The sequence below is a fragment of the Orycteropus afer genome, unplaced genomic scaffold, assembly GCF_000298275.1.
Source record: "Orycteropus afer afer isolate SDZICR_OR568_19922 unplaced genomic scaffold, OryAfe1.0 scaffold00062, whole genome shotgun sequence".
Taxonomy (NCBI): Eukaryota; Metazoa; Chordata; class Mammalia; order Tubulidentata; family Orycteropodidae; genus Orycteropus; species Orycteropus afer.
The window spans coordinates 8,989,632-9,015,600 of record NW_006921649.1 but is presented as its reverse complement, the minus strand read 5'-3'; the positions used below and the strand labels follow the sequence as shown (position 1 = coordinate 9,015,600).

General features: G+C 43.8%; 1 protein-coding gene across 1 annotated transcript in view; it reads right to left on the bottom strand.

Moving 5' to 3' along the window:
- Positions 1-25,969, bottom strand: part of DOCK2 (dedicator of cytokinesis 2) — a 669,066-nt gene that overhangs the window by 39,372 nt on the left and 603,725 nt on the right. The window contains exons 35-44 of the mRNA XM_007939749.2: positions 25,627-25,783; positions 22,817-22,857; positions 16,972-17,062; positions 16,026-16,145; positions 11,182-11,271; positions 9,436-9,540; positions 7,451-7,592; positions 3,836-3,917; positions 2,055-2,139; positions 524-610 (exon numbers count right to left, since the gene is read on the bottom strand). Of these exons, the coding sequence (XP_007937940.2) occupies positions 524-610; positions 2,055-2,139; positions 3,836-3,917; positions 7,451-7,592; positions 9,436-9,540; positions 11,182-11,271; positions 16,026-16,145; positions 16,972-17,062; positions 22,817-22,857; positions 25,627-25,783 (1,000 nt within the window). The remainder of the gene's footprint in view (positions 1-523; positions 611-2,054; positions 2,140-3,835; positions 3,918-7,450; positions 7,593-9,435; positions 9,541-11,181; positions 11,272-16,025; positions 16,146-16,971; positions 17,063-22,816; positions 22,858-25,626; positions 25,784-25,969) is intronic.

Here is a 25,969-nt window from a genome sequence, read left to right as displayed (position 1 = left end):
TATATATATATATATATCTTTCACATGTATATATATATATTTAAACAAAAACAAACAACTCTTAGGGACTCCCATTGGGTTTCCAAGGCTATAAATCTTTACAGAACCAGACTGCCTCATCTTTCTTCCATGGAGTAGCTGGTGAATTCAAACCATTGACCCCTTGGTTAGCAGCCAAGTGCCTTAACCACTATACCACCAGATCTCCATATACATATCTATCTATCTATCTATCTGTCTATCTGTCTATCATTTATCTCTGTTTATATATATATATATCACCTAAATATATCAGGAAGCAGCTAGACTGGATGGTGCCTCAGGCCCCTTCTGGCACTGGAATCCAGGACTCCCACCATGACTTTGAACCAAAAGCCTGACCCCCTTTTAAAGCCAAAAGAGTCTCCAGAGGCTGGCAGGGCTTCACTGTGAAATCATCAGGTGTTAGAACACTGCCTGGCAGGACCCGCCCCTCCTTGTGGAAAGGGTCTGACAAGAGGTGTGCCCACACCCACATACACACCTGGGACATGTGGACCACCTCGAACCAGCGCAGGATCCCCGGCAGCTTGTATGCAGTCACAAAGGAAGTCCTCTCGATCCACATAGACTGTCCCGGGGGAAGGGGGTGGAAAGGACAGGAGAGCAACACACTCATGAAACATGGGTATCAGAGAAGCTTGGTGGAAACCCAGACCTTCCATTCCCTCAAAATCTGAAAAAATAATATTTCAAGACCCAGAAACACACCCTCACCTTACCCTTAAATATTCTTTCCAAACCTAAAGTTTAAGCTTTTCCAGAACTTAGGCCTAATAGGTTTTGGCCTACATCTATGAATGGTCTGAATTTTTAGGCAATAATGAATGTCTCCATCTGTATTTTTTGGAAGGGAGATTCCACAAGGTTCATTAGACTCTCAAGGGGGCAGGGATCCCAAAACTGTAAGAATCACAGCATTAGACAAAGATCTGAGAAAGACTTGGAGCCACCTTCTCATTCCAGCCTTGGGTCCTTGGGAAGAAAAGACAGATACCAGCTGGGAAACACACACAGACAAACCGGATTCATGGTGACCCCATGTGCTACAGAGCAGAACTGCTCCTCAGGGTTTCCTTGGCTATAATCATTACAGAAGCAGATTGCCAGGCCTTTCATCCATGGCCACTAGGTAGGTTCCAAACACCAACCTTTTAGGTTAGCATTTGAGAGCAAGCCACTTGTGCTGCCCAGGGACCTGGGAAACACACACACACAGACACATTTGAAAATACTCAAGAAACAGTGAGGAGTGAAATCACTATGGCTTCTTATTGCTCTTTCCTGGAAGGTTGGAGCTCATCCACAACCCTTTTTAGTGAGGCTTTCTATCTCTTGAAAGGGTCTGAACATTCTGTAGTTGACAAGGTCCATCTCTTATTGCTGATTCTGACTCATAGCTGATTCTGACTCATAGTGATCCCATGTGACAGAATAGAATTTCCTCATAGGGTTTTCTAGGTTGTAATCTTTTTGGCAGTAGATGGAGAGGTCTTTCTCTTGCAGAGAGATGCTACTGGGTGAGTTTGAACTGCTTACCATTTGGTTAGCAGATGAACACTTAACCATTGTGCTACCACAGTTCTTTGCAACTCTCATGTTGTTATGTGCTGTTGAGTCAGACCCGACTCATAGTGACCCCTCCTTGGGTTTCCAAGGTGGTATCATTATGGAAGTAGATTGCCCAACCTTCCTTCTGAAGAGTGGCTGGTGGGTTTGAACCGCCAGCCTTCTGGTTAGCAGTCAAGTGCCTTAGGCACTATGCTACCAGAGCTCCCTGCAACTCTCATACACTTGGTTTATATTTTGAAAGGGGAAAGGCTCAGAATGGCACAGAAAGTAGAAAATAAGATAAGACTGGGGAATGGATGTCATTGTATCAATGGTTGTCAGTTGCACTTTCTTTGGCTTTGGATCAAGTTCATCCCATTCTGAGGTTAGAAGATGGATGGTCAGGTCAGTGAAGGTAGCCAGGGGAATGATGTAGGCTGGTCAAGGGTCGGAGAGATACTCACAGCAAACTCATTCTCAGGGTCGACAGTTCCTCTGCGCACAGGCCGGGAGTAGTGGAACCTTTGCACATAGTTGGATTTGTAAAAGCTAAAAGACAGGAAGAGGAAGAGAGTCCTGGTAGCCATGATGGCTGAACCTAACCCTGCATAGTCCTGGGAGAGTTCCCGCCATTCTTCCTATGTAGCAGTAAACATCAGTCCTTGTTGTAGCATCTAACATCAGTTTGTGTTGAGAGTTCCATAAAAGTGACCCTTGCACAGGCACTCCTTGCAAATGTTCTCTGGAGAACACAGCATCCCACTGAGTACCCAAACCTGATAATCAAATTCACTACCAACCAGTCAATTCTGACTCATAGTCAGACACATTGGATTTCCAGGGCTATAAATCTTTATGGAAGCAGACTATCTCATCTTTCTTCCAAGGAGCAGCTAGTTGGTTTAAACCACTGACTTTTTGTTAGCAGCCAAATGCCTTAACCACTACACCACTAGAGATCCTTACCCAAGCAACTGGAATTCTAGCATCAATGAACTTACAATTGCCTGGGGACCATTCCTGTGACCTCAATGCAGGTATCAGACACACTTAACATCTGGCCTGATGTCCCAGGGGTGGATTTCTTAAAGTGTCATAGACAACCCCCAAATCACTTTTCCTGAGTTTGTAGTGTGGTTCTCACATCAGGGTTGGCAGGGTACTATGTGCAGCCCACAGATGCCTGGCAAAGAGGGTGAGGGAGGCTAAGATCCAGGAGAAGTGATAGCTGCTCAGCCATGGACACTGATATGAAGCTTCTATAAGAGGTTGCCTCCCTGGAGGAAGGGTCTTCTTCTCAGGAGGAAGTGCCAGTTTCTCACTGGTCCATCTATGGCCTTTTTTAACACACTCAAAGTATGCTCTTAGTACCTGGCCTGGCAGCTGGAAGGGGTGTGGCTGGTACTAAACAGAGCACTAGCCTCATGGCCTCATTCTTGACATTGCAATTTGGTATCAAATACACTGACACCTGCCTGAACACTTCTTCCTCTAATGTCCCTAGATCACAGTCGGACCACATCTATTGTCAGTGTAGGACCTTAACAAAGGTTGACAAGATGTCTTTTTGGAAGAAGACGCTTAGAATGAGCCATGGTCCCTGTTCCTCTCCCTTTCCTGTAACCTGCCCTGGCCCCAGTCTCTGCTGCAGATTCCTGGGATCCACTGTAGAATCAATGTGTGCAATAGGCTCCCCACATCCAATGCAGTGAATCTAATCAGTGCTTTCTGAGGATTCCCTGTGCAGCAAAGCAGGTCATTGCCCTGTCTTCACTTCTATCTTAGGCTTCAGTTCTTTTTTCTTTTATTGTGATTTGGGTGAAAATTTACAGAGCAAATTTACTTTCCATACAGCAGTTCACATACACTGTCTCATGACACTGACCACAATTCACCACAATGCAACAGCTCCCCTCCCACTTCCTCCCGACAGTCACCTCTTCTCTGTGTTCACCCCTCCATGCACCACTGCCCCCTGCGCTGTCTCCCTGTGCATAACAGACCTTCTTTCTCCCATGATTGTTCTCTCCAAGGAGTGTATCTACCTCAGGTAAATGTTCAACTCCTATTAGGCTTCAGTTCTTGAAGGTCAGAGTTAGAGCCCAAAGACCTAACTGAGGGTTATGTCCCTCCCTAAAGAAAAAGTTGGCTAAGATAGACAAAGAATTAGCAGGCCTCTGGGGCCTGCCCTGATACCAAGGGCTTTTCCTCCCCATCCCTCTGCCCAGTGAGCTTCAGGCCTTACTTTATAATTTGGTCAGGCACTGGCTTATTCTTAAACCTGGGGTGCTCGTCCAAGACAGGCTGGGCAGTGAAACACTGGATGTCTGGAATTCTTGCAGTTAAGGGCTCACAGAGTGTCATTAGCTGTACAGATGGTCCTAAGCCTTGCAGGTCCAGGCCAGCCCTCCTTGGACCAGGTATTCATTGAATGACCAACCTCAGATTGCTGGCTGCCAACTAGGTCATAGTCACTGTTGTTCTCAGCAGAGCTGCCTGCCACTTGGAAGCCTATCCTAGAGCTCAGTCCCTGCTAACAGTTGGTTAGTGGCACTTAGTCATTACTATCATCACTATATTATCACTGCCAATAATGCCATCTAATGAATTTATTGCACTCCATCGATTGTGGAACATCTCTACCTCTGCTCTCATTTCATCTCTCCAGTTCTGCTGACTAAATGGTTGCAGCTTCATAAATGAGGACATTGATCTGAGAAGCCAGGCAACTTGTTCAAGGTCATGCAGCTTGTTAGAACAGGGGGTTATATTTAGGTCTTTTGAGTCTAAAACCCAGAGTTCTTTACTCATTACTCCAAGTGTGATCCTCTGACCAACAGCATCAGCATCACCTAAGAGTTTGTTAGAAATGGAGATAGTAATCATACCCAACTCCTAGGGTCTTTATGGTGAGAAAATGAAACAATGCATGGAAAACAGTTAATAGAGAACATTCTTTCATTCATCAATCTCACAAAAATAATGGCACAAAAGAGAGAATACAGACTTTGAGATAGAGAGATCTTGGGGATTAATCTCAACTCTATCATTAACTAGCTTTGTGACTTCAGGCAAGCTGTGTTCTCTGCCCCACATATTCCATCTCTGTGAGATAAAGAACATTAATACCCACCTTATAGGATTTGATGAGGATTAAAGAAACAATGGTGGCATAGGTGCCTAAGGCACTTGGCTGCTAACCAGAAGGCTGGCGGTTCAAACCCACCAGCCACTCCTCGGAAGGAAGGTTGGGCAATCTACTTTCATAGTGATACTGCCTCAGTAACCCAAGGAGTGGTCGCTATGAGTCGGGGCCAACTCGATGGCACATAACAACAACAACAACAAAGAAACAATGACTATAAAATGCTTGGTTCCATGTATGGCATGATGAGGACATTTTGCAGATGTCAGTCCTTTCCCTATCCTTTTCCCCTTTCACTACATTCCTGGTACTGAATCAGGTCTGTTGGTGGTGGTAGTGGTTGCCATTGAATTGATTCTGACTCATGGTGACCCCATGTGTGCAGAGTAGAACTGCCCCACAGGGTTCTCTTGGTTATAATCTTTACAAACGCAGAATGCCAGGTCTTCTCTGGTACCACTGGGTGGGTTCAAACCACCAGTCTTTAGGTTAGCAGTCAAGCATAAACTGCACCACCTAGGGACCTGAATCAGGCCCTAAGCCCATTGCTATTGAGTTGATTCTGACTCACAGTGACCCTATAGGACAGAACAGAATTCCCCCATAGGGTTTCCAAGGCTGTAAATCTTTACGGAAGCAGATTGTTGCATCTTTCTCCTGTGGAGTAGCTGTAAGGTTTGAACCACTATCTTTTGGTTAGTAGCCATGCTACTTAACCATTGTGCCATAAATCTTATATTCTGGCCTGAGATCAAGAACCATGATCCCCTCTATCCCAGGTTAAAAAGCCACAGAGCTGTTCAACATCAGGCTCTCCCATGTTGTTGTTTTTGTTGTTATGTGCTGTTGAGTCAGACCTAACTCATAGCAACCCCTCCTTGGGTTTCTGAGGTGGCATCACGACGGAAGTAGATTGCCCAACCTTCCTTCCAAGGAGTGGCTGGTGGATTTGAACCACCATCCTTCTGGTTAGCAGTCAAGTGCCTTTGGCACTACTCTACCAGAGCTCCTAGGCTCTCCCATAGGAGAGCTTTAATGCTAATCCTGTGTCTCACATATAGCCAAACTCATTTGTAACCAGCCAACCCCCACCACCAGTTGCATTTCCTCCTGCAAATAACCATGGTAGGGTAGGCATGAAGGGCAGACGAGCATAATGAAAAGGTTACAGATGAATATGCATCACCCAAGGGAAAAATATTTGGATTAAGGTTCAGGAGACTTAGCAGACCAGCCATGCAATCTGTCCATTCCATTTTAAAGGCTGTAACTTAATTTGTGTGAAAGGCTGGGTTAATGCATCCCCTGGCTCATGTGCCTGCCTTATCCTTGGGTTTATATGCTTCCTGCCATTGTGAGTTCTGCCTCTTGCCCAGCGTCAGCTCCTGGTCCTACAAAGACTATGCTTTGGTGGATCAGGATGTAGATATAGCACACCTTACATAATTACACTAGCAGCATCTCAGTTCACTACTTCCTTACTCTGTACTTTAAGGGAGCATGTTCCCTCCTTCTTTCTCTCTTCTCCCATCTCTCTCCATCTCTGTCTTCTTTTTTTCCTTTCTCATTTCCTGTTCCTTTTCTTTCTATTGATCAACAAATATTTATTGAGTGTTTTATTTCTGCCAGGCACTGTGGGTGAGAAGGGAATTATTGCAAAGAACAAGGCAGAGCAAATTTCTTCCCTCAAGGAGTTTGCAGTTCAGCTTACGTTAACATACCTTTAAAAAGCACAAATGATAAAAAAAAGATTGTGATAAATTCTTTAAAGGAAACAAACAGGGCTTTGAGACACCATGGCTATGCAGTATCCAGAAAAGGTCACTTTAAATCAGGTGGTCAGGGCAGCCTCTTCTTGGAGGTGATACCCTAGTGAGGGTCTGATGGGTGAGAAAGAGCCAGCCATGTAAAGTGCTGGGGGAAGACCATTCCAAGCACAGGAACAGGAAATGCAAAGGCCGAGAAACAGGAACAAGCTGGGCGTGTTTCAGGCACAGAAACAAAGCCAATGTAGCCATAGGGAGAAGAACCAGGGAGGGAAGAGTGGTGGTGGGGTGATGACATTAGACAGGCAGGCAGGGGTCAGATCATGGATAGCTTCTCAGGCAGATATCACTTGGAAGGTTTGATTTTACTATAAGAGCCATGTGGAGCGCTTCAGTTCTTGGAACGTGCTCTGCTCTTTTTCTTGAGGCAGAAAGGCCTTTGCACATGATGGCTCTTTCCTCCTTCTGGGGCACTTTTCCCATCTCCTTCTAACCTTTGAATGGTTATTAACCTTAAACATCACTTTCATCAAGGAAGCCTTCCACACTGTTCCAACCACAATACCCTGGCTTCTTCTTGGCATTTATTACATTTTTATAAATAAATTTTGAGTGATGTGATTACTTACTTAATGCATATTTTTCTTGCTAGACTATAAGCTCCATGAAGGCAGGACCACTCTGTGAATGTAGTCTCTACCATGCATGACTCAATGCCAGGGCTCCATAGTATTCATTGCATGAATGAATGAGTGAATGAATTAATCAGTGAATGCCACATTTAGAATTTAGGGAGATGGGTTCTTGGGATCCTATACTGGACATCTAAAATTGGCACCACTGCAATGCTTCTGGTGGCAGCTCTGAGATCTAAGATGGGGCTTTGTGGGCTAAATCCCAGCCAGGGATGCCCATTCTGGCCCTTGTCTATGACATTCTCTAAGGATACACTGGCCTGGAGCATTCTTCACATCATCGCCAGGGGCAGAGGTTGTGTTCATCTTCTCTGCATTGGGGAATTGGCTCATCAGCTGCATCTGGAAATCTTCTCTTCGCTCATACTCCTTCCCTCGGTAGATGAACACTTTGTTCTGCAGAGAAATGACACCCATCAGAGATCCCAGGCTGGGAGGATATGTTCCAAGAAAGTTGGGAGGCATGTGGAATAAGCATGTGGCTGCAGTGGCCTCCAGGAGATCCCTCTCCTCTTAGTTTCCCCCCGTGAGATCTGGAGCTCAATTGGCTGACCTTCTTGCTGGGGCAAATTGTGTATTTAAAGAACCTAGTTCGAATGGGAGGAAAGATTGTGCGTACTGAGAATGTTCTTCTTCAGACCATCCTATGAGCAACTTCCAGAATAAACTCTTCACTCAAGCTTTGTTGGGTTACACCCATTTCCCTGCTTACCTACCCACAAAGGTTCTCTCCTGCTGTTAATGGACTGTAATTGAGTTCCCTCCAGCCTGAGAGCCCATGGGCTGGAAGGGACCAGCATTCAGACCTGTCATTACCCTCTCCCAGCCTAAGCTCTAGCAAACACACTTTCTCAACTACATTAGCCTCTTCTAGATCAGCAGTTCTCAACCTAGGCGCAATTTTGTCTCTAGGGATATTTGGCAATGTTTGGAGACATTTTGGTTGTCACAATTTGGAAGGAAGGTGCTCCGCGCATTTAATGAATAGAAGTTAGAGATGCTACTCAACATCCTACAGTGCACAGAAGAGATAATAATATTTTTATTATATTAATATTAATTATCTCTTCTGTGCACTGTAGGAAGTTGAGGAATATGATACTATTATATTAATATTAAGATAATTAATAATTTTAGATAATTCCTAAATAAGGAATTATCCAGCATAATATGTCAGTAATGTTGAGGTTGAGAAACCCTGTTCTAGACCCCACAAGCCCACCCTGGTTTCCTTAGTGATTGGTAACTGTGAGTGATTTCTCTCCTTGACTAGATTATAAGTCATGTCAAGACTGAGATCTGATTTACTATTTCTATTGTATCTCTCTGCCTCAGACTCACAGATGGGAAGGAAGCTTACTGCTGATCTAATCCAACTCTCTATATGAGGGAGGAGTAACCCATTATAGCGATGGTTGAAAGTATGATTCAGGGACCCCCAGGGGTCCACAAGGGATCCACAAGGTCAAAACTCTTTTCCTAATAATATGAAGCTATGACTTGCTTTTTTCACACTCATGCCTCATGAGTGTACAGTGGAGTTTTCCAGAGGCTGCATGATGTGTGACATCACAACAGACTGAATCCAACAATGAAACAATATCATCCTTTTCACTAATTTTTTTATTGGAAAATACAGGTATTTTTCATGAAAATGTTATGTTTTAATAAGTAATATGCTTATTATTGTTTGTTGTTGTTGTTGTTGTTGTTATGTGCCATCGAGTCAAATCCAACTCATAGTGACCCCTCCTTGGGTTTCTGAGGCAGTATCACTACTTATTATTATTAAGTAAAATAAATTGATAAATATTTAAAAATTTTCTCCTCTTTAATTTTTAATATAGTAATTGTCAATAGATGTAATTTATATATACAAAAGTTCTTTGGACTCTTTGATAATTCTTAAGATCCTGAGACCACAATTCTGAAGACCATTGTTTCTGAGTAGTGGAGGTCATCCAGTCACTCTGACAAATAATTGCAGTCATAGGGAGCTCACTACCTCCAATGGCAACTCTAGTTCTTGTGGACTTAGAGAAACACAGGGGTGTGACGGATGCTGGTGATTATGGTGGAGACTGGGGAGTGTTCTGGGGGTGGGGACAGCTCAGTAGGGAGAGAAAACAGATGTCTTCAAAAGCAGATCCTTGAACCACTGAGGGACAGGTGAGCTGCCAACATCCTGGGACCCCCACCTGATTCCCTCTGTGAGTATCTGAGTCACCCACAAACTCACCCGCAGAAAGGAGGGAAATCCCTGACCGTAGTATCCAACGGCAAAGTAGTCTGGCTTGGGCCTGAGGATTTTCATGATGTTCTCGTAGAACTTTGCCTGCTGGATCTGAAAGAAGAAAACTCTGTTATGATACAGATGTTTATCAAAAGCTCATTCACCTCAAACAAACCACGATTAAGAGATCATCACAAGAGGTCCCCAAAATCAATACTTATGTGCACATATTTGCATACCTGTGGATGTGTCTATAATCATAACACTAACAGTTATATTTATAATATAATCAGATATTATGCTAACCATTCTACTCACATTAGCTTGTTTATCTGGTCATCTGCATAAAAACTCCATGAGCATCTCTACATTGTACTTGATGAAGTCTCATAGTACAGCCAGTAAATGGTGGCACTGACCCCAGGCAGGCTTCATCCAGAGCCCTCATCATTGTCACTCTGTTCCACCTCCAAGCATATGTCAGCATGTGTTTATGAGGACATATGATTGGTTCAGTGTCTCCCAACACAAATGCCTTCCTGTGTATGTACATCTTACGTATTTCATCAATTCTAAGAAGTACATGCTTTTCATATTTTAATATCTCTGAAAAGAGTTTGCATCTTACTTTGCATGTGATGGCATCTTCCAATTGCTATTGTTCAGACAGAAATCATGATGTAGCACATCAGAAAGAACAGTGCAAATCACATTCACTGGCATGCTAAATGTGATACAATATGGAAGATCTATGAGTTTGGACTCTGGATGTGTGTGTCTATGTACATGGGATTTGCGCAAAGTTGTGCATGTATGTCAGTGCGGGCATGAATAGGTAACTGGTGTGTGTATGTGTATGTGCACCCATGAATGCACACATTTAGAAAGGCACACGTGCCTCCATGTTTGCAAATATCTATGTAGATGTACACATGGGGCAGATATAAGCATCTGTTGATGCAAATATGTGTGCACGTGTACATATGTTAGCATTATATCTAATACACTGTGCAAACAGCGCAATTGTTTTTAACAGGAACACCATGCCCTCCCCGCCCCTGCCTCAAAAAGCTATCACTCCTCTCCCAGCCTTCTGACTCTCATTTGATAGTTCCCTGGAAACAGCTGGACTGGTCTCTCTAAATGAGCTCAGATGGGACCCTGGAGTCTGGCTTTCAGGTAGCCTGTGTGTGTGTGTGTGTGTGTATGTATGTGTAGGTGGATGAGCAGCCAAAAAGTTCTGCATCTTTCCTGCAGAGGCCGACTCCCCGCCAAGTCCTGGCCTCTGCGGCATAAGCAGGATAGGCTGGCTTGCCCCTCACTTTCCACTTCCCCCCCAAATCATGAGCAGCAAGGAGCTAATGGGGAATGGCCAGATGGGGAACATTTTAATGTGATTTATCTGTTAATCAGAAGCACAAATTTGCGTTTTTATTTAATTGGTTTAGTGATTTGTGGAGATTTTACTGCAAATGTTGCAGAGTGTTTATTGGGTGCTGTAGCACCAGCAGCCATCCCTGAGCCACACAGGTACTTAACGCTCCATCAGAGGAACTGGCACTGATAAGTATTCCCTGCAAGCTTCCCTTTGGAAATATTCCCAACTGGTGGGGAGACACTCAGCACAGCCTTGCTCAGAACCTGACTTTCATTCTTTTCTTTCCCCAGCCTCCCTGGTGAGCCTAGGCTCTGAGCACTCAGCCTCTAGAGCAGTCCATCTCCGTGACACTTAGTAGTGGTATTGACACTTACCAGGTTCTGGCTAAGCAGCTCATAGTCAAAGGTCTCCATCTCATATTGTTCCGCCAGCTCCTTGCACAGACTGATGGCTTCCTCCCACATCTAAGACAAAGGCATGGAGACAGAGGGTAGGGGAGCCTCCAGATGTGTTGAGTCCTGGCTGAATCAGGAACGTAGGCCTGGCTGTGTCTCCTGGGACTGAGCCACAAGCCTTAGACCTGATTCAGACCTATCCCCAACACAGGGAGAGATAGGGGTTTCTTTGGGGAGATCCCCTTCTCTGATCTCTCACTCTAATTTCTTGATAAATAATGTAATAATGGAACAATCACAAAGGAGAAAAAAAGTTTCTGTGGAGTTGACTCTAACTCATGGGGATCCCATGTGTTTCAGAGTAGTACTGTGTTCATAGGGTTTTCTATGGCTGATTTTTCTTAAGTAAATCACCAGACCTCTCTTCAGAGGCGCCAACTTTTGGTTAGGAGCTGAGTGTATTAACTACTTGCACCACCCAGGGCTCTGAAATAGCTATAACTGAAACCAAACCAAACCTACCGCCATCAAGTTTACTCTGAGTCACAGCAACCCTATAGGGCAGAGTAGAACTGCCCCATAGGGTTTCAAAGGCTGTAAATCTTTACGGAAGCAGACTGCCACATCTTTTTCCAGTAAGCAACTGGTGAGCTCAAACCATCAACCTTTCGATTGGCAGCCAAGCACTTTAACCACTGTGTGACCAGGGCTCCTTGGAATAGCCATGTTGTTGTTAGGTGCTGTTGAGTCAGCTCCAACACATGGAGACCCTGTGGACAACAGAACAAAACACTGCTGGTCCTGTGCTAGCCTCACAATCACTGCTATGCTTGAGCCCATCGTTGCAGCCACTGTGTCAATTCATCTGGTTGAAGGTCTTCCCTTTTTTTGCTGACCTTCTACTTTACCAAGCATGATATCCTTCTCCAGGGACTGAAATAGCCATAGAATGGACTAAACACTTTACTTACATGCTCTCAGGATCTTCACAACCACACTGAGAGGTAACTATTAGCATCTTCACTTCCCAGGCGAGAAATGGAGGCTCAGAGAGGCAAAGTAACTTGCCTTAGGTCAATGCAGGACCAGGATGCAAACCAGAGTGTGGGTCTATGGCCTTATTGTTAATTTCTGCCCACCTTGCTTTATATGGGTTTGGTGAATTAAACCTTTGCCTTCTCGGTCTTCCCCAGTGTTGCAGGTTGAACAGAGGTGTAGCCCTATTTTCCAAAGCAAAGTGGTCCACAGAATCATAAAGGGATTTGTCTAAGGTCAGAGCTTTCTAGGGGCCAACTGGAGGCCATGCCCCTGTCTTCCTGATGGTCAGCCCTGGGATCTCTCTACTTTCCAGTCCTGTGGCTTCTTAATGGGGTGATCTGGTGCATGTGAATGGGGGGGCGGGCAGCACGGAGTAGAGGTGAGTGGTACTTGTTTGATGCATTGAGTCAATTTTTACTCATAGTGACCCCATATGACAGAGTAGTCCTGCCCCACTGGGTTTTCTAAACTGTGATCACATTGCCAGGTCTTTCTTCTGTGGAGCTATTGGGTGGATTCAAACCTTTGACTTCTTGGTTAGCAGCAGAGTGCTTAACCATTGTGTCACAAGGGCTCTTGGGGTGGTATTAGAGGTTTTCAAAAAAAAGTGACTAACACAGTAAGTTAGTCTTCTTCATATTAAAAAAAAATCCTGAAAAATAAAACTTGGGCCATAGGGGATACTTTTTCTCTGCCTTAGGCCAGAAGTCAAATAGATCATTTCACAATCTTGACTGATGGGGGTCAGAAACCTCTGTAACAAGGCAGAGGGGACAGGGACTGACTGGGGACCCAGCAGTCTCCAGAGACACTCATTCCATTTCACATTCAGTTTAAAATGTAAAAGGCACCAAAATGGAGAAGCTCAGGAGAGAGGGGGAGGAAAGAGGAAGGCTGCCAAAGTGCAGTGTGCTTTGTAGCAAAAGTGCTCTCTGCATCTAAGCATAAAAATAAATAAAATCCAGCATCGAGTGGAGGAGTCATGGCTGTAAACCCACGGACAGCTTAGTGAGCAGCATAAAAATGCTTTATGTGCCAGGAGGAACCAAGTCAGCAGGCCAGGCTGGGCTGAGCATTCTCTGGAGGCATAATCAGAAGGTAGTGGTAACGCCTTGGGGCTGGGCTAGCGGACTGTTCAATTCAAGTGGAGGTCTTTGCTAACCCCCCCACCATAATATACACAGGGCTTTCTCTGTTTTAGGAGACACTAGAAAGCAGGGAGGGTGGCAGGACAGGGAGTCAGATACATAGGATTTCATCCCAGGTCTGCCTGTGCAGGCACTGGGACCTCCGATAGACACTGCTGAATCTCACATATTCATTATTGAGCTCTTGCTAGGTTCTAGGCATGATGTGCAATGATGGAACAGATACAAGGTGGATAAGACACATTCTCTGCTATTATGGGAAAGAAGTGAGTAAACAGCTGGGTTTTGAAGGATGAAGAGGAGTCCACCGCATGGTAACAAGATGGATTTATGGAGTAGAAAGTCATTGTGTATTTCTGGAACAATGAAACTCCATGAAGAAAGATGTGGGGAAAAGAAGCTGAAAGGGGTGCTAAGGAGTTTTGGCTGCATTCTAGAGCAGTGGTTTTTCCAGGTGAACTGCTCCCAAAGTACTTTAGTAATACCCTATTCCTTCACCTCCTCCCCCATTATTAGGCAGTATCAAAACAATGTGCAAAAAGAGAATCATTTGCATGTCCATTTTCACCAAATAGATGGCAGGTTCCTTGAAGTGGGAGATCATGACCCTTTATCCCTGCTCAGCACAGAGTAGTTTAACTGATAGCTTGTGGAGGACTAGTCTCACTGCCCTTTTAGGGCTTCCACACTATGACCAAATTAATCAACTGATAGACATATAGTAAGTTCTGACTTTATGCCCATGGGGCAGGAGGTTCAAGGGATGGCAGAGTCTCTGCCCTCAAGAGGCTTATAATTAAAAATGATAAAAGCAGTGTTCTCCAGCTGCTCAATTCTTGGGAATTTATAAGCCTTTCCTCAGACATTACCTCATATTATCTTTTCAGGGAAGGTGGGGAGATCAGACTAAGACAGATACGATGAACTGCAGTGACAAGCCAGAACATAATTAAGTGTTAAATTATGCAACGATGGACCAAGAGGCCTTGCAATTCAAAGGAGAAGCAGGGCTGTGGGTGAGCTGGAAGACTCAAGAAAGGCCTTAGGGAGGAAATGGCCAAATGGCCAGTGAAATGGGGCCTTGAGGGCAGAGTAGGATAATAATAATGGTAATAATTAAAATGTAACAAGGTATGTACTAGGTGTTATGCAAGGTGCTCTGTGTGCATTGTATCACTTGATTTTCACACTAAGAATAAGAAATAGCTATTACTAGAATTTTACTGTTATGGATGGGGAGTGGGAGTCTCTGAGAGGCCAAGGGAATTGGAAGTGGTAGAGGAGCAAGGCTGCCACCTGTCAGTTTCTCGTACTGTTGTGGCTTTTGTGTTGCTGTGATGTTAGAAGCTATGCCACTGTTATTTCAAATACCAGCAGAGTCACCCATGGTGGACAGGTTTCATTGGAGCTTCTAGACTAAGAGAGACTAGAAAGAAAGGTCTAGTGATTTACTTCCAAAAAATAGCCAATGAAAATCTTCTGAGTCACAACAGAATATTGTCTGTAAGATGTTCCAGGACTTGGCAACATTTTTTTTCTGTTGTACGTGGGATCACCGTGAGTCAGAGCTGACTCCACAGCAACTAACAATAGCAACAAGAGGAGCAAGGGTTGAAACTCAGGCTGTCTGGCCCCAAAGCTTGAGCACATAAATGTCTACAGCATGGGAGAGTGAGATTTGGGTTCACGCTTCCTGAAGGTCCACAGGAGACTGAAGGACAAACAATAGCAGGTCTGGCCCAATTTCTTAACCAAACCCAACCCAGCCTCATTGCTAGGCAAGAGCACCACACTGCCATTCATATATCTAATTCATTCACTTATTCAGCATATATTTCCTGGGCCCTTCATGTCATGCTCTGTTCTAGGCACTGGGCATTCAAGAGCACACAAGACAAAGGCTCTGCTCTTATGGAGCATTCTAAAATGAGGAGACAGACAACAGCCAGTGAAAGGAGAATGAACAAGATAGTGTCTGATTGTGACAAGTGTTTTGATGAAGCAATAGGGGCGATTCAGGGCATGAGCAGTGCTGTTTGTCCAGCAGAATGAGGAAAGCTTCCATGAGGATGCACTTACAAGCACAACCCTGAGCAGTGAGGGAGCCAGGCTTGGGAAGCTATGGAGGAAGAACGTCCTAAGCTGGGGAATGCAAATGCAAAGGCCCTGAGGTAGGGAAGAGCTTGGTATGGGGAATGTCAGTGAGAGGGAGATTAGCAGGGGTGAAGACAAAGAGGCAGTCAAGGAATAGCTTCTGCAGGACTCATGGGTCATGGGAAAGACTATAACTTATTCTAGTGGAATGGGGGAGCCATTGAGATGACTGTAAGCAAGAAAATGACATGATCCAATGCGTAATTTAAGATCACCCTATTTTCTAGGTGGAAGATAGTCTGTTGTGGGTAATCAAGGAAGCAGGGAGACTCTTACAATCTCTTACAGTCTCCAGGTGAGCAATGCTGGTGTCTTGGATGGAGTAGTAGGGATGCAGATGGGGAGAAGTGGTCAGATTCAGAATGTATTTTTCGGGAAAGCATTAACCAGATCTACTCATGGACTGGCATAGTAAATGGGAGAAGATCCTCTTTCCCAGTGGCCAGGGTTCCCACAGAGAGAGGTGCAGCAGGGACAAGTTACCTTTCCTTTGTCAAAGTAGCCTATGATGGTCTCATAGAGCGTCTCCTTCAGCTGCCGGTGGGTCTGGGGGTGCTGTTGGCCTGTCTGCATGACCTGTGAGGTACACTGCTCATCTGACCACTGAGGAGAGGGACATGGGAGTCACATGGGGCTAAGAGGCTGCTATGGGCAGGCATCTCCCCAGGATTAAAGGCAGGAACCACCCTCCCAAACCTCTGTCCCTCCCTTGCCTCCTCCTCCCCCAAACCCAGTTCATTTCTGGAAATGTGGAATGCCATTGAGGAAGCTGCTTTCTCGGGGTATGAATACCCAGAGTGTTTTGAGGTTGCTCTGGCCAGGCAGCAGCAAATCCCAGAAAAGACAAACAGGTAAATGTGAGACATCAGAATCTCCTTGACCAGGAGCAATATGAAGCTCTGCCCTGTGCAACAGAGGTCAACAGGAGAGCTACTCTGCAGTTTCCATTTGGGAAGTGCCTCCTGATTTTAGTTAAGAACTGCTTGTTGGACTATTGGCTCATTGTGTGTGGTTCATGGGTATTTTTCTCCAAACTCCTACGAGTCATAGCCTCAGCTCTTCAAAAGCCAAAGGAAGTCATTTTGATTTTGTCCAGCTACAACAAAGTTGTCATAAAAAGGAAAACAGCTCAGTGGGCATGCTAATGATTTAGAGCTGGTAACAGTTTGCATGTTACATAAAAGTGCAAAACATTATCTAGGGGGGTTATTACTGCAGCTCAATGTAAAGGTCACTCCAAACTTTATGAGGCCAGGCAGAGCAGTGCAGGAAGCGATCTGTCAGGCCAAGAGTTTGGAGGCACAGAAAAGAAAACTAAAATATCTTTGACTGATTTTTTTTTTCTTTTTTGTCAGTTTAACCCTTCAACTTGCGTGAGGGCACTGTGAGGGATCCCAGCGTGAATCCTCTTCACCCGAACGGACAGCACCTTAAGAAGCCAGGTGTGGAGAAGAAGCGTGTAGGCAGCCTCTGTGTAATTGTCACAGTCCAGATGCAGATCACGGAGTTTGTACAGGTACCTGTTTGGGGGTAAATATGTTAAGTTACCAGGTGCAGTGGATAAGGAGGCAGCTGAATAAGTCAGGAGCCAGGAAGAACAACTGGCTAAAAAGGGAGCCGTCCACCCTGGCTAGGCAGCAGCTAACATTTGTCAAGCACTTGCTGTGTGCCAGGTACTAAGCATTTCAAATGCCTTAGATCATTTAATCCTCAGGACAACCTGTGAGATAGGTCCATTTGGGATTTCCATTTTCAAATGAGAAGACTGTGGCTGGAGAAGTTAGGTACCATCCCAGCCAGTATTCAACCTTACACAGAAGGGTCTGGCCAATGCAATATGACAAGTAAAAGAAATAAAGGAAAGCAAGTTATTTCCTTCTTGTAACTTGTCAGAGTGTGTGCTAATAAGTAGTAGGGTTGGGATGGGATTGTAGGTTAATTGCTTCCAGCATCCATTTTCTCAATCATTCATTATGTGATTCCAGGAGCATGAACAAGCACAGCATGGTAAGGGTAACTCCTGCCCTCTCTGCAATGATTTTTGGGTACAAAAGAAATGCATTTTCTTATAAGAAAAGGGAATGGACCAGGAATTAGGAGAAAAATACAAAGAGTTGCCACTAAGACATATGGCAACCTCTTGTGTGTCAGAGTAGAACTGTCCTTCATAGGGTTTTCAATGGCTGTTCTTTGGAAGTGGATCACCAGGCCTTTCTTCTGAGGTGTTTCCAGGTGGCCTTGAACCACTAACCTCCTGGGTAGTAGATGGGAGCTTAGCTTTTATGCCACCCAGGGGTTAGAGAATGGAGCCTAGAGCTGTCAAGGGAGACTCCACTATTCCACCACCATCACATTTCCACCATCGGCTGCTTCACAAAATGATATCCCAGTTCTGAACCCTAGGATGTCAATGCAGCTGAGGGAGTTGTGGGCTGTCCAGGAATAGGAAAAAAGGGAGAGAGGTTTGGTGGATTCTTAGATAATTGATCCATGATTGGTATTAAGGGGCAGTGAATTAACTTCTCTGTGCCCTAGTTTCCTCATCAGTAAAATGGCAACACTCACAAAATATACCTATAGGGTTGCCAAGCAGACCATGTGTTACATTTAAAAGGCTCAATATGGGACAGCTAGCATTACTTCTAATAAATGCAAGTCTGCACTGAAAGCATTTAGCTGTACCTAGCACTGAGCAATGGTGGCTACTATCACTGTGAACTAGGTTCTTCCAGAAAACGTCTCCTTTTGCCACTATCAGAAACAGACCCAGAGCCACAAGAACCTCTGATTTAGTGATTTGCATCATTAGAACTATTTATTTAAATCCAGCTCTCAGTAATTTAGTGAAGGTAAGATGCCATGACGCAATGCCTTTGATCCTTCCTCTGAGTGAAAAGGCTGTGTCTACTATAGTGCCAACAGTCCCCCTGACTGCCTGCCTCACTCTGGGAATCAGAGGACCTGTTCGTCATTTGCATCCAATGCAGTGCTCAGGCTTAGGTCCCTGCTAGAAGAAAGCTTTGTGCAGAGAATGTCACCAAAGGAGGAACTAATATTTAGTGTTCCTAGCCGTATAAATAATGAAGTGGATGGACCAGATATATGGTCCTGGGACTCAGAATGAGCACTACTACAGATTTTGAGGGGAGAAAAATGTCATATACTTGTTATTTTGATAATTAGTGAGCCCGAGAACTCTAATGACCTTTTGTTCATTCATTTATTCATTCAGCTAAGTTGTACTGAGGACGTATTCTATATCAGGCATTAGGAGAAATGGTGGCAAAAGCAGGCACTGTTCTCAGCCATTGGAAGTTTATAGTCCAGCAGAAGAGATGTTCATGATTCAAATAATCAAATAAATAAATGCAAAACCACAACTATGATCCAGCTCGTGAAGGAGAGGTACTGATATTATGACAGCAGGATTTACCCAGCTGGGAAGGGGAGGGGCTTCCAGAAGGGCTCCCATAGCATGACAATGCAGCTGGGAGCTGAAGGTAGAAGGCGGGGATGGGAGCATCCAGGTAGCAAGAACAAGATGTGTTCATTCTTCCATTCAACAAATGGGTGCTTTATCATCATATATTATATCAAATCATCCTGCCAACAACCCTTTTACAAATGAAAAAACTGAAATCTATCTTAAACTGTACAGACTCAGAAGTAGGTAATAGAAGGACAGTGTGACCCCAGCTACTACTGCCTCCCCAGACATGGCCTTTCCATACCCACTCACCTGGCTTTCCAGGGCTACCAGGGAAAATGCACATGGCCTGCATGCAGGGGTTTTGAGCGTGTGGCCCACCCTTAGAAATACCTGTGTGCATGGCTTACTATTACCTTGTCTCCTCCCTCATCCTTGATCTCTTAGATCCCTAAATGGCTGGATCCAAAAAAATTGGGAAAAGCAGCCAAAAAGAATGCTTTCCTTCTATTTCCAACTCCTTCATTGGCCAAGTTGTCCTCTCCTTGATGATCTATTACAGAGCCCAAAAGAACATACCTTATGGGCTCAACCAAGGATTACAAACTCAGATACCTGCAGATGCCAGATGGGCAGCTTGTGTAAGTGGGATGGTGAGAGTGGTGTGACGAGAGCACCCCAGGCCTCTCTAAAGTGGATGTCACCAACAACTCCAGGCAAAGGCTGTCAGGACAGGATGAAGGCCTACTGTTGGCACATCAGAGTTTTTCTGGGGGAGATGTAAATTTTGAATTTTATGTAAAATCTTTTGATTTTTAAATATTGGTAACCAATTTAACAAATGCTTTGAAATATGCCTGCCAAGCAGAACAGGTTTCCAGACTGCACTCTATTTGCAACTTCTGGATTAGGCAAATGTGGTATTTCTAGGTTAGTATCAGATTCAAACCTCCAAAGCTTGTGGAGGGCTGGGATTTGCCATATGTGTTTCTAAAATGAGAAGGGGAGAAGAGAGGTTGGAAGGAGGTAACCATGAGTCAGGTACTTTATCTCTATTACCTCACTTAATCCTCAAAACCCTTAACAAGAATAGGTAGACTAGAAACATTCTACAGATGGGGAAAACAGCCTAGAGAGATTGAGTGATATATCCAGAGTCATAGAGAAAATAAGGTGAAGACTCCATGTCCTTTGAACCCCAGAACTTTATACTACTATACTAAGCATGTCTAATGATGTTACAAATACTATCTGAAGCTCATGACAATGTGTGGAATTATTATTTTTTCTTTCAAAATGATAGTTCCTATTTCTGGAATAATGCTCACCTAAGTACCTAAACATATCTGCAGTAATAGTAGATTGAACTTAGATTTGGAGTCTCTGCCCTTTGACAGAATGTGTCAAAAGTCTTGTAAGTATGCTAGCTTCTTAAGACTGTGAAAAAAGATATTTGCCAAAGAATTTTGTTGTGGTCATATTTATGATAGAAAAAGAGTTGGAAAAAAGATAAATGTTCAATTCTATAGGACTGGCTATATAAATTATATTTTGGAGATTTTAAGGTTTCATTTAAAATGATGTTGAAATGCATCTGTTAACATAGAATTCCTGTCAAGTAGGAAAAAAGCAAAGAATAAACTATGGACAATGTGATCACACTATAGGCAATGTGATCACATTACTACAAAAATATATGTATGCGTAGAATTTGATGTATATATACATAAAAAAGGGTCTGGAAATATGTACAGATTATGAAAGTTGTTTCATTTTATTCTTCTTGCTTGTCTGTATTTTATGAGTTTTTTTTGTTGTTTTGGTAATAAGTATGTATTATTTTTGTAATGAGTAAAAATAACAATAATAAAAAAAGTTTATAGAAAAAATATGAGACTCAGAGAAAAACTGGCAAAGAAGTTCTTTGCTCCAGGCTAATGTCCCAAAAAAACCCTTCATGATGTGTTAAAATAAGTATCTTTTAAATGTCTACAATGCATCTTGATATTTTTTCTTTCCCTTCAAAACTGGGCTAGCTAATGGTCTTCCTACATGCCTATAGGCCTTGGACTAGGGTGTCACATGTGAGCCCTGAAACAAATGTAGATGCAATATACCAACTCAACCCACAAGGTATTTACTCGTTTCTTTTTTTTTTTCTTATCTGAGAATAGCTTTATTTTATCTTCATACACACACACACACATACAGTCATTATGATTTGGGTGAAAGTTTACAGAGTAAACTCATTTCCACACAGCGGTTCATACATATTTTGTTTCATGACATTGATTGCAATCCCCATAATGTAAGAGGTCTCTTCCCACTTCCTCTCTATAGTTACCTCTTCCCTGTGTCCTTCTTTCCTATGCATTCTTAATCCCTGAACTATTTCCTTGTGAAAATACTGCCCTTCTGATTGCCCATGATTGATTGTTCTAAGGAGTGTACATACCTACTGTAAATGTTTGCCTTTTAAGCTTGTCTATTGTTTGACTGAAGCTATAGGAGTGAGCTCAATTCTAGGCCCAAAGGGTGACTAGGGACCATAGTCTTGGGGATTTCACTAATCTCTGTCAGACCAGTAAGCTTTGTCTTTTTTATGATTTTGAGTTTTGTTCCATATTGTTCTCTGACTCTTTTCAGGATGTCCCTCATTGATCTCTTTCTGAGTTATTGACAGTGTTAGCCAAGTACCATCTAGTTCTTCTGGTCTCATGGTCATATAGGGTGAGGTTCACATGGTCCACTAGCCCTTTGGACTAATTGTTTCCAGGCATCTTTGTTTTTCTTCATTCTTCTTTACCCTGGATGAGGAGAGACCAATTGTTGCATCTACTGAGGTAGCTCAGGTTGTGTGTCAACTTGGCTGGGCCTGGTTTTAGTGGCTGGGCAGCTGGATATAGTTATTCCCCATGGTGAGACTGGTAATTAACTCCATGGTGGAATCTACTGGAGATGAGTAGCTGCTTTAGGGATGTGGACTGCTTCCAGTTTATAAGAAGCAATTTTGAGGCAGGTCTCTAGCTTTTTGGCACGCTTGGACCCTGCATGTAGCCAAGTTGTTGTTCAACAGCCTTCCATGCCCTGCCAATCTTGGAACTTCTTCTAGACTTGAAGTAGTGGCCTGCCGTGTTGTTTGGTACCACTGTGACTATGCCTCTGTACTTGTCAGCCTTGGGTTTGTCAGCCTCAGCAGCCAACAGCTGAGTGAAGAAAAGCCTCCAGCTTCAGTGGGCTGGGAGCAGGAGGCAGAGCTAAAACCCAAGGTTGAGGGGCTTTCAACAGCCTCTAGAGCCTGGCACTTTGAACTTGGACTTAAAGCCTCCAAACTGTAAGAGAATAAACTCTTGTTGTTAAAGCCATTCTATTTGTGGTATATTTCTGTCAGAGTGGCACTAGGTAACCAAAACAGCTACTTATAAGTTTTAAAGACTCCAGTTGCTACTGACCAAAGTAGGATGAAGAACAATGTTTTCATGTAGTATATTATGCCAATTGAGCTTGATGTCCCCCACGACCATGGACCCAAGTCTTGTTCCCTCAGGGTGGTTGGCTGTGGTTAAGAAATTATCATAACTTTGCCCCCTAAACCCACAAGGTATTTACTCTTGAGGAAAGCATGATCTGTGTATACGGCATAAAGCATGTCAGGTTTTATGGAGCTGGGTTGTAGGAGAATGGAAAGAATTGAGTCTGAGGAGATTCACAGGAACCAGATCACAGAGGGTCAGAATATCAAGAAGAGAAGTTTAAATTCTATCCTGTAGGCAGCAGGGAGCTATTGATGGATATTAAGCAGGTGAATCATACAAGCAGTCTGTGATTTAGAAAACTAAAATCTTACCTTATGTACATCTCTTCTCGATTGTTATCTTTGTAGAAATTCTAGATGGGGGAGAAAAACAGTGTGAATGTTTTTCTTTGCAGAGCAGTAGGAGTGATGGAGATGGGGGTTGTGTGTGACTGAGCTATTTGTTACACTGAGAAGTAGACTGCCAAGAGCAAGTCATATCCACTGACTTTGAAAGGCAGCCCAGCTTGATCCTTAAAAGCCCTGTACTCAGATGGACCTGTGTTGGAATCAGAGTTCTTCCACCTATTAAGTGTTCTTTGAACAAATTATTTAAGACTTTCTGAACCTTAGTTTCTTCATCTACAGAATGGGGAAAACAGTCATATGGTTTACTGAGGATGTAACTGATATCTTGTATGTTAGGTTACCAGACAGATAGCAAGTGCATGGTAACTGTGAACCATTGTTATTACTGCCATAACATAACTATCACAATTATGATTATGACTAAACTTTCTTGGTAATACCTAGGAAGACTGATTCATATTCCAGCTCAGGGGTCATTTAGACCAATAGTACTCCTAGGCTACACCACTAGAGATTTTAACTTTGTTGTTGTGATTTGGGTAAAAGTTTACAGAGTAAATTTGTTCCATTCAATAGTTCATACACATTTTGTTTCATGACATTGATTGCAATCCCCATGATGTAACAGCTCTCTTCCCATTTCCTCCCTGTGGTTACCTTTTCCATGTAACCCCCTTGTCTATGCATTCCTCCTCTGAGTTATCTCCCTGTGCAAAAACTGCCATTGTGATCTCCCACAGTTGATTGTTCTAAGGAGTGTACCTACCTGGTGTAATTGTTCATCTGGTAGGCCTGTCTATTGTTTAGCTGGAAGCCAGGGGAGTGAGTTCAATTCCAGGCCAAAGAGGCCAAAGCCTTGGGGGATTCACTAGTCTCTATCAGACCAGTTAGCCTGGTCTTTTTTTGGGGATCCTAATTTTAAAATTCTGGTTAGCAGTCAAATACCTTAGGCACTGCACCACCATAGCTCCTTAATTTTAAAATAAATCCCTGGGTGATTCTAAGCCAAGTGATCTTGATACAATCCATAAACCACACTCTGAGAAACCCCTAGATTTATCCAATGCACCCACCCACATTCTAGAAGAAGCAACTGAGGCTTAGAGGAGGGGAAGTAATATGTTCCCAGTCATATAGTCAGCAGGTGTCAGAGTCACACGAGATCTCAGTTCTCCTGACCCCAACCCTCATCCTGTCCTCCTCTCTGACGCTGTGATTAAGTCACACACCAAAATGTTGTTGTTGTTGTTGTTATGTGCCGTTGAGTTGGCCCAAGACTCATAGTGACCCCTCCTTGGGTTTCTGAGGCGGTATCACTGCAGAAGTAGATTGCCCAACTTTCCACAAGTCAATTCTGACTCATGGTGACACACATGTGCAGAGTAGAACTACTCCATACGGTTTTCAGGCTGTAATCTCCTGGAAGCAGATCACCAGGCCAGATCACCAGGCATATCTTTTGAGGCACCTTGGGTAGGTCTGAACTGTCACCCTTTCAGCTTAAGAAGTCAAACGTTTAACCGTTTGTACCATCCAGGGACTCCTAAAAGTAGTAGAGTCTAATTGGTTATGGAACTGTTTGCCCCAAGGTTTCTCCCTAGTCATATTCTGACCGTTAAAGGACATTTTCTTCTACCAACTTCCCCCTCTCCTTAGAGAGGAACTGCTAAACTCCTAGAAACCCCTCCTCATGTGCAAATTGGGCCTGGTGGAGTTATTAGCCATGAATTCCTTTCTGCTGTAATCAATTTTTAACTCCCCTTAGCACTTTGGAAAATCAATGGCAATATCTAAGTTGTTAATAAAGCATCCACTGAGGGTGAGTCAGGTGTGTTTCTGGAGCACTGAGGATGGCAGCGGTCCAAGGGGTGGTGTGATGGATGCCACATGGTATTTCTGTCAACTGTATTCATTTAAACTTAGGGTGGGCTATGGTTGCTGCTCCCTGTCTCATGACTGAATCACAGAATACATGCAGGCAGCTAACTGGGGGACTCAGCCTCCAAGAGGTCATGTGGTGTAGTTATGTAGCTTGGGTTTGGGATCAGCTGCTCTGCCTACCTTGGCCCATAGCAATTTTCCATAAATTTTAGTTGCTAGTATTACCACATTCTGTAAGAAGAAGGACACCAACACATAGTTAGCATTTAATCATGAGCCACGATCTCACAACCCAATAAAATAGTTATTGTTATATTCTCCATCTCACAGATAAGTAAGCTAAGGCTTCAGATAACTTCCTTGACTTCCCAGTCTACTATTACTTTAGAGTTGGAATAAGAACCTGTGTGGCTCCAAAGCTCATACTCTTAACTATGTTATACTGCCATCCTTCTTCTACATGATCTGTTAAATGCTAATGGGAATGATCATTATTCCCATCTGGTGGCATAGTACCTAAGGCATCTGACTACTAACTAGAAGGCTGGCAATTCAAACCCACCAGCCACTCCTTGGAAGGAAGACTGGGCAATCTACTTCCGTAGTAATACCATCTCAGAAACTCAAGAAGGGGTCACTATGAGTCTGATTCAACTCGATAGCAGTGAATATAGATAAGAAAGCAGACATAGGAAGGTGAAGTCATTTGGCTCTAGACAGCACTAGTAGATGGCAGAGCAAACAAACCCCGTGTTTGTCTGATTCCAAAGCCCATTCCCCTTGTACTGCTTTCCTATCAAAAGCAATAACGAAATCTGATATCAGGTCCACCTCTCAGGACTCTAGACTGACTGGAATCCATGCCCCTATGGGACCTAGACAGCCCCACATACCAGGAGGTTGACAGTGCAGCTCATGCGGTTGTCTTTGCTCTCGTCCGTCATAACACCTCGGTAATCCAACAGCTTCTCCAGGAGGCCTTTGACCAGGTTCACAAAGTTCTCCACCGACTTGGTGATACTTGGGTGCTCTGCAGCACATTCCATCAGGCTGGGGGCAGAGATAGGAGGACAGTGAGCTCATGGCCAGTGGAAAAAGAGAGCACTGGGGTGAGCAATGCTGGTGGAACCCAAGAAAATAATCCAACGAATTGAAGAAAAAAAAAAAAAAGAACAACCGGTTCAAACCCACCAGCCACTCCTCGGAAGGAAGGTTGGGCAATCCTACTTCCGTAGT